Source organism: Crocodylus porosus, unplaced genomic scaffold (genome assembly GCF_001723895.1).
Source record: "Crocodylus porosus isolate Cpor-Errol unplaced genomic scaffold, CroPor_comp1, whole genome shotgun sequence".
In the NCBI taxonomy this organism is placed as follows: Eukaryota; Metazoa; Chordata; order Crocodylia; family Crocodylidae; genus Crocodylus; species Crocodylus porosus.
Genome location: NW_017728886.1, coordinates 17,394,027 through 17,403,457, shown reverse-complemented (window position 1 = coordinate 17,403,457; position 9,431 = coordinate 17,394,027). Strand labels below are relative to the sequence as shown.

Genomic DNA, 9,431 nt, shown 5'->3' with positions numbered 1-9,431 from the left:
CCGCTCGGCGCCGGCCCGCCGTGAGCGCGGGCGAGCGCGTCTCGGGCCGTCCCCGGCCCGCCGGCAGTGCCGGGAGCCCGAGTCTCACTCGCAGGGGTCTTGTAAATTAGACACAAGCCATAACGTGAAAGCAGGTGTCTGGGAGGGGTGGGCGCTGCAAGAGCCTCCCTTGCTTTCGCTCTGAGGCGCAGGTGCCGTCTCTTCTTGTAAGTTTGCACATCCTGTACTTCCTCAGTTCTAGCTTTCTGGTCTTGGTACTATTCAATTATAAATCATTCCTAATCGGAAAACTTTGAAGTTTTCGCTTAATTGTTCTTGTTTTATTTGTGTTATGACAGCATCTGGAAGCCTTAGCCCAATGAGTCTTAACCTTTTTTGGCTCATGGCACCCCTCAGAAAGTATTAACTCTTAGTTTTCACTCTGTTTTTGAAACAGAAAAATGTTAGAGCAGTCCCTCTGTTGCCAAGAACTTTGAAAGACACAGGTTGGGATGATTTCATTTGAAAAACACAGGTTAGGAAGATTGTATCACTATAGATTCCCATTTGAAATCGCTGGGTTTAGCTCATGAATTGTGTTTGCGCACCTAACAGTGCTAACATTGCCTGGCACTCTTCAGAGGCAGTAACCTTGGTTGAGAGTTATTGCCTTAATCTATATGAGGGCTCAATTACTGTACAAAATGGATAGTAAGCGTCAGTCCTTGAACAGAAGAGCTTACAATTTAAATAGGATACAGAAAGGTTAGGGGAAAAGAAGTGATATTGTTTCGGATACTCGGCACTTCCCCTATGATGCTTAATGGGTAGATTTTGAAAAATGCAGCCAGTGTGCCGCTTCTGGAAAATATGGCTTTAAGAGATTTGCTAATGATCAAACAGAAAGAATATAGCACAAGCAGGAATTCAGCTTAAATCTTTTGGCTCAGACCAGTAAAGCCATTGTACCTCTCCACTATTTACAATAGTAGTTCTCAGTATAAAGAACTACAGTACTCTGCTATTACACGTTTCCTGCATGCAAGAGGGGTCATCTCTTTTCGTGTGACTACAAATGATACAAACTACAGTCCAGCAAGGTTTACTGCACTGTAATTTGGTTTCACTCATTCTTCCGCTCTAGTCCTACAAGTTAAAAACATCCTATTTCTAAACATTTTGTGGTTTTGCCCCGTAAACATCACCTATAATTCCACTCTCATCTCCCTTTTTGTCAACTTCTTGTGCAATTTACTTTTCCACACAGCCTCCTATGCAGAGTGGGAACTCTCTGAGTTCATCCGCAAGGCTTTAGTTCTCCTGTGCTGTCTACTGTAAATCCAGCCAGTCTGAATACAACCCTCCTGATCTCATGTTTCCCATCCTCTAACCTCTGTCTACCTGACAGCTTGTCCTCCTGGGGTTCAAACCACCTGCCCTTGAATGCTTTGAAAGTGTGTGATATGTTTTGCCCAATACTGTAAGCAAACAGTATAGCTTTCATTTAAGAATTTGTTTCCCACCCCATACTACTTGCTTAAATTAAGTTATCTGTTATGAATTATTGTGACCTCCAGGAGATAGTGCTTACACAGAGACAAGAAAGGAAGGCAAACATGATCACAATAAAGACAGTGTAGTTTGATTGCTTTGCATGCTCAGTGATGCACAGAAAGCATTCAGCTTTTCTAAAACGTAATGGTTTTATTTCAAAGATCAAGCGATTCACTTTGCAATAGTGGCAAATGCACTATCAAGTCCAAGGGTTTTCTTGTAAAAGTGCTGGTTTTGGAGTGGTTTAGAAAGGAGCCAAGAAAAATTATTTATGGAGGAATTTTATGTTAAAATTTTATTGTAATAAATTTTACAACTCCTCTGCATGCACTGCAGACAACGAATGTGTCTGTAAAGTGCATAGTATATTCCGCAGTGCTGTGGAAATAATCTTAATAAAAGCTGCAGATTCTTTGACTGGTAGTTAATATTGTAATTAAAATGCTTCTAGACCCAGGCTTGTTTGTTCATGTGAAACAGGTGAATGGCATCCATCCAGAATGCAGATTGCAGCTGGAGATCCACGAAGAGGAAATAAGGTGCATGGAGCTTCTAAAAAATGGTGAACCAGACTATAAAGGTAAGAAAAAAAAAAGAACTACAGTTCATGAACAACTTGTGGAATACAGATTGTCTCTCTTCAACACATTGAACTCCTTTAATAGTAAGTTATATTTACAAAACCTGTTAAACTATTTGTGCTGTATCTGTGCTTTTTGTCTGTTGGTTAATGCATAGTGACTTTGTGTTGAAAGTGAAAACTGAGGATATCATTTATGTTCTGATGCATAAGGAATTTCAGATAGAAGATCAGATTCATCCTGATGTACCTCTATCAGAATATAGAGAGAGTTATTGCAAAGGTGAATTTTGAATGCAGGTCTACATTAAATAAGTAAGTGTTGACTGTGATACGATAATGTCTAAAATATTTAAAAGCATAATTTTGGAGAGGCGATAGGGAAGAGAAGAAAGTATCTTGTCATTATGTTACATGGAGAAACAGATTCCATTTTTATTCTAGTTTAGCTTTTAGGGGATTTTCTCACTATAGCTTTCATGGGAATGGAACATAGGATTATCAAAAAAACAAACAAAAAGTATGGCATTTTCCTTGACAAGGCCATCTGCTCACTGAACAAACAGTGTGGGAAAATAATAAATACATCCAGTGAGGCAAAAAAAAAAAAAAAAGTAGTAGGGTTGGAGTGTTGTAGCTGTGATGGTCCAGTAAATCCAGCGAAGGATTTTTTGTGATATTTTTAATTGGACCAACTGTAAAGTCCAACAGCTCTTCCAATTATATAGTTGGTTCAATAAAAGATATCACAAAAAAATCCTCGCGTCTCTCAAATAAAAAAGAATCTCTGTAACTGTAAGTGAGAACTTTTTTTGAAAGCAGTTTATTAGGAAAGCAGTTTCTCAGTTGGAAGAATAAATGTACTTATATGTCATTATAATCATTATTTTATGACAGTTGATAAGTCTGAGGGACAGAAGCTTCAGAAAGGAGAGAGCTCTCTATTCCCTCTATTGGCAAGTAGGGAAGAGTGCTGCCCTCAGTGCTTGCTTTGCATGGACAGTGTACTCAGTTCTAGTAATTCTTGGGACTAACAGTGCACACATTTAAGATTTTTGGGAAAGGGTGGGAAGAAGTGGGTTCTAGGAAGCAGAGATAGGGCAAGAGCATCAATTTTATGGCAACATGCTCATTTGTAGAGCAAAGTGGGTATTTTACAATTTTCATTCAAATTATTTTTTTTCTGAAAAAATTGTTACTAAACAGTCCATACACAATATTTTCTAAACATTTTTAAATTGACTGAAAGCATTTCATTTCAAATCAGTACATCAGAGTATTAGATCTCATTTCATTGTTGGTGGGCTGCCTTATGGAATGATTGTTCAGATCCCTATTCTGTCATATGGACTGGGCTTCCTTGAGAATTACATTTCCTGAAATGCAATATGATTTCCCTCTGGCAGAATGTCATGGTGAATCATAAATTTCTTCTTACCTGTATAATCCCTTAGGAATCCCAAAGAATTCTGGTTACCAAGGGACCTGTCATCTTTGACATGAACAAGACTTTTAGTAGTCATCACTCCATGGACATTTTATGGATTTTAACATGCGACTTCAGTGTCTTTATTTAAATATATATATGTTTGTAATAACACAGTCAAAGTACCAGCAGCTCTCGCTCTCATTTGTATAATTTTTCCTTTTAATTAATCCATCTGAAATATTAGAAGAATTGCAGGTGTAATAACCATGAGCCATTTACATGGATATATATTGCAAGAAAGAGCTCACTGAAATAATCCGTTTATTCCTAGATTTTGTATTTATATGAAATCTTGTAGAAATGAGAGGAAAAGCTGTTCTAATGAAAAATCCTAGTGTGAAGCCCAAATAGTTTAAATGATCATTAGGTCTGACAAAAGAATTATTTAGAAAATAATCAATTAACTGGGCTGTTTTAAGAATCTTAAATAGAGTTTACTTTCTGCTGTATCACTGATGCTAGATTAGTTCAAGGAAAAGATCCTTGCTGTAAAATCTGTTTGCATTTTGGTGAGGAAATGATAATACGTTGGGTTTTTTTTGAGGACTTTTCTTTCAACACATTCTTCAATCCCCCTTCCACTGCACGGTGTGATTTCCCAAAAGAAGTCTGCCTTTTGCTCCTTACCCTTTGGAACGAAGCAGTACTTTTGACACAACAGCAGGGAGAGATGAGCCAACAGTGGAAGAAATAATTACATTGTACATGTTACTAACTGCCTGGACCTGGAGTGTAATATTTCCGTGTATAGAAGATGGATAAAAGCTCCTACTGAATGAATCCAGTTTATAAACAATATGTTTCATATTCCAAGACAATTTATCTCTATACCTGACCTAATACCAGAGACTTCCTTTGAATAGCTCTCATAAAAGTTGCCTGAATTAATACTTGCTTGCATGGCCAGAAATAGTTTTCTGTTTGTCCTAGGTGCACTGATAAACTATTTGATCCAAATCCAACTCCACATTTAAATAGGGAAGTCGCACTTACGCAGCCAACTTATTGCAGAAGTGGCATTCTGGGCTGCTTATGCAGATTTTAGATACTACATCTTGTGGGAAGGTGTGTAATCCTGTGTGAGTCTAAAAGAAGCAGAGGAAGATAAGGGAGCTTCCCTCACCTTTTAGCCTGATAGCTTAGTGTCTGAGGCACTTGTCCAAGGAGTAGAAGACCTACATTCTTGGGTCCTTCACCCAGAGGGAGTTTGAACCTACATCCCCAACTTCCTAACCAAGTACTTGAATCACTCAGGCATGGGCTAGGCATTGCTACAATTCCCATTCCTAGTGAATAGTTAGGACGGGAATATATATGTGGGTCAGAAAGAAAGCAAGCCAAAGGGCACTGGCCTAGAAAGGAAGTAACCCTGGGTTCTGGCCCTGTTCCTGCCCACTGGTGTTTCTGCATCTTGCATTTATAATAATTGGATACAGTGGATTAACAGCAGTGCATCAGCTTCTGTCACATTGGGAGAAGCAGTCAGTGTGCTCAGTATGACAGGTTGGTCAGGGGAAAGTTAGATGTCAAATATATAAAAATCTGTGTACATGGCTTAAAATGCCATATGAATGGCTCCAGCTAGGTGTATAAGTGTTGCTTTCCTGCCAAAAGGGCCTTTCTGTCCCTTCTGTACCCAGCTCACCCCATTCATAAAATCATAGAAAATTAGGGTTGGAAGGGACCTCAGGAAGTCATCTAGTCCACTCCCTGGTAAAGGCAGGACCATCCGTAACCATATCATCCCAGCCAAAGCTTTGTCTAGCTGGGTCTTAAAAAGCATGGAACTTCCACCACCTCTATGGGTAACCTGTTTCAGTGTTTTACTACTCTCCTAGTGAGAAAATTTTTCCTAATATCTAAACTAAACTTCCCTTGCTGGAACTTGAGACTGGTGCTTTTTGTTTTGTCATCTGCTAGCACTGTGAACAGTCTAGCTCCATCCTCTTTCCAACCTCCCTTCAGGTAGTTGAAGGCTGCTATTAAATCCCCTCTCATTCTCCTCTTCTCCTCCTCTTCTCTAGACTAAACAAGCCCAGTGTCCTCAGTCTTTCCTCATAAGTCCTGTCCTCAAGCCCCCTCTGCATTTTTGTTGCCATCTGCTGGACCCTCTCCAACTGGTTCATATCCTTTCTGTAGTGGGGGCCCAAAACTGAACACAGTAATCCAAATGTGGCCTCCCCAGTGCTGAATAGAGGGGAATAATCACTCCCCTTGACCTGCTGGCAGCGCTGCTGTCAATGCAGCCCAGTATGCCATTAGCTTTCTTTGCAACAAGGACACACTGTTGTCTCATATTCAGCTTATTGTCCGCTGTAACAATCAGGTCCTTTTCTGAGATGCTGCCCAGCCAGTCAGTCCCCAGCCTATACTGGTGAATGGGATTGTTCTGTCCTAAATGCAGGACTTTGCTCTTGTCCTTGTTGAACCTCATGAGATTTTGGCCCAATCCTCCTATTTTAGGTCACTCTGAATCCTATCCCTAGCCTCTAGTCACTTTGTCAAAGAAGGCAAATCCGGTTGTTCAGGCATGGCTTGCCCTTGGTGAATCCATGCTGACTGTTCCTAATCACTTTCTTCTCCTCCAAGTGCTTTGAGATGTACTCCTTGAGGATCTGCTCCATGATTTTTCCAGGGACTGAGGTGAGGCTGACTGGTCTGTAGTTCTCTGGATCCTCATTTTTCCCTTTCTTAAATATGGGCACTATGTTTGCCCTTTTCCAATTATCCAGGACATCTGATCGCCATGAGTTTTCAAAGGTGATGGCCAGTGGCTCTGCAGTTTCATTAGCCAACTCCCTCATCACCCTCAGGTGCATTCCATCCAGTCCCATGGACTTGTACACATCCAGCTTTTCTAAATAGTTTCTAACCTGTCCTTTAACCACTGTTGGCTGCTCACCTCTTCTCCATGCTGTGCTGCCCGATGCAGTAGTTTGGGAGCTGACTTTGCCTGTGAAGACCAAGGCAAAAAAGGCATTGAACACTTCAGCCTTTTCTGTATCCTCTGTTACAAGGTTGCCTCCCCCATTCATAAAGGGACACATTTTCCCTGATCCTCTTGCTACCAACATACTTGTAGAAACCCCTCTTGTTACCCTGCATGTCCCTTGCTAGCTGTAACTCTAATTGTGTTTTGGCTATCCTGATTTGATCCTTGCACAGGTGCTACGCTTATATTCTACCCTAGTTGTTTGTCCAAGTTTCCACTTCTTTTTTGTGACTTAGTTTACTGAAGAGTTCCCTGCTAAGCCAAGCTGGTCTTCTGCCATACTTGCTAGTCTTCCTGCACATTGGGATGGTTTGTTCTTGCATTCTCAGTAAGGCTTCTTTAAAGCGTAGACAACTGTCCTTGACTTTCTCTCCCTCAGACTGGCTTCCCAAGGGATTCTGCCCATGAATACCCTGAGCGAGTTGAAGTATGCGTTTCTGAAGTCCATTACCTTACTCTGCTGCTCTCCATCCTTCCTTTCCTCAGGATCCTGAACTCAATCATCTTGTGGTCACTGCTGCCCAAGTTGCCATCCACTACTACATTCCCCACCAATTCTTCCCTGTTTGTGAGCAGCAGGTCAGGAAGAGCATGGGCCCTACTTGGCCACTCCAGCACTTGCACCGAGAAGTTGTCCCCAACACTCTCCAAAAACTTCCTGGATTGCCTGTGCACTACTGTATTGCCCTCTCAGCAGATGTCAGGGGGATTGAAGTCTCACAGGAGAACCGAGGCTTCTGATTGGGAAACTTCTGCTAGCTGTTTAGAGAGAGCCTCATCCACCACTTCCTCCAATCCTGCCCTTCAAGTAGGAAGTGGGGAGCCCTCCTGGCCCTGTCAGTGCCTCAGGGCAGCAGTTGCCTTAGGGGCTATTTGTGGCCTTGCTCTGCCCCTGTAGCCACATCCATGCAGATGTCACTTGAGATTTGTCCAGTGGGCTTGGTGGTCTCATCTGTCAACCAACTAATTTAAGATAGCACCCCCCTTTCACCTGGCAGTAGGAGTCTATCTCCAAAGAGGAGTATACCTCCTCTGCTCAGGCCTGTAGGGGGGCTGTCAAGAAAGCTAAGGCGGACATAGAGCTAGGACTTGCATCCAAAATCAAAGATAACAAAAAGTCCTTTTTCAAATATATAGAGAGGATGAAGTAAGCACCTGGAAATGTGGGGCCCCTGCCAGATCTTCTGGGCAATCTGGTGGTTGTACCAGAGAAGAAAGCAGACCTCTTTAACCAATTCTTCACCTCTGTTTTCTTGGGCAGGGACCAGGATGTCCTCACCGTGATGCAAGACGGACTCGAGGGGAATGCTTCCAGACCTCAGGTTGGGGAGGACCGGGTTAGAGAGCTTCTGGAGGGGCTGGACGTCTTCAAATCAGTGGGTCCAGATGCTCTCTACCCCAGGGTGTTGAGGGAGTTAGCAGGGGTTATTGCAGGGCCCTTGGCATGGCTTTACGAGCGCTCGTGGTGCTCGGGTCAGGTGCTGGATGATTGGAAGATAGCCAACGTGGTCCCCATCTTTAAAAAAGGGAGGAAGGAGGACCTGGGCAACTATAGGCCCATCAGTCTTACCTCAATCCTAGGGAAAGTCTTTGAGAAGATCATCAAGGAGCACATCTGCGATGGGCCGGCCTCAGAGATGATGCTCAAGGGCAACCAGCACCGTTTCATTTGGGGCAGATCATGTCAGACCAACTTGATTGCCTTTTATGATCGGATCACAAAAGCCTTGGATGCAGGTGTTGCCGTGGATGTAGTCTTTCTGGACTTCAGCAAGGCCTTTGACACCATCTCCCACCACCCCATACTCATTAAAAAATTGGGCAACTGTGGCATTGATGCCTACACAGTCAGATGGATTGCATTGGCTGAAGGGTAGCCCTCAGAGAGTGGTGGTGGATGGGTCATATTCGACCTGGGGAGAAGTGGGCAGCAGAGTCCCCCAGAGCTCGGTCCTTGGGCCCGCGCTGTTCAATTTCTTTATCAGCGATTTGGACAATGGGGTGAAAAGCACCCTGTTTAAATTCGCTGATGATACCAAAATTTGGGGTGAGGTGATCACGTCAGTAGGGAGGGAAAGACTGCAGCAAGACTTGGATAGGTTACAGGGCTGGGCTAGCAAAAACAGGATGCGCTTCAATACTGACAAGTGCAGGGTGTTGCACTTGGGCAGTAGTAACCAGCAGCACACTTATAAGATGTGAAAAGCCCTTCTTGAGAGCATGGAAGCAGAAAAGGATCTTGGAGTCATTATTGACTCCAAGATGAACATGCGCCGACAATGCGATGTCAGGGTTGGGAGGGCTAACTGGACCTTGTTGTGCTCCCACAGGTGCATCTGTAGCAGGGACAAGGAGGTGATCCTCCCCCTTTATGCAACACTGGTCAGGCCACAGCTGGAGTACTGTGTCCAGTTCCATGCGCCCCACTTCAGCAGGGATGTGGACAACATTGAGAAGGTCCAGAGGAGGGCCATCTGCATGATCCCGGGACAACAGGCCAGACCCTACAGTGAGAGACTGCGGGACATGAACCTGTTCAGCCTTCATAAGAGAAGGCTGAGGGGGGACCTGGGGACCGTCTATAAACTCACTAGGGGGGATCAGAAGGGTTTGGGAGAGACCTTGTTTCCCTTAGCACCCCCTAGCATAACAAGGAATAATGGCCATAAGTTGTTGGAGAGTAGGTTTAAATTAGACATCTGTAAGAACTACTTCACAGTTAGGGTGGCTAGGATCTGGAACCAGCTTCCAAGGGAAGTGGTGCTGGCTCCTACCTTGGGGGTCTTTAAGAGGAGGCTTGATGCCTACCTAGCTGGGATCATTTGAGCCCAGTTTTT

General features: G+C 43.4%; 1 protein-coding gene across 1 annotated transcript in view; it reads left to right on the top strand.

Moving 5' to 3' along the window:
• Positions 1–1,905: 1,905 nt before the first annotated feature.
• VIPR2 (vasoactive intestinal peptide receptor 2) overlaps positions 1,906–9,431 on the top strand; it is a 103,487-nt gene continuing 95,961 nt past the window's right edge. Inside the window, exon 1 of the mRNA XM_019530671.1 lies at positions 1,906–2,113. Within this exon, the coding sequence (XP_019386216.1) occupies positions 1,975–2,113 (139 nt within the window). The 5' untranslated portion in view covers positions 1,906–1,974. The remainder of the gene's footprint in view (positions 2,114–9,431) is intronic.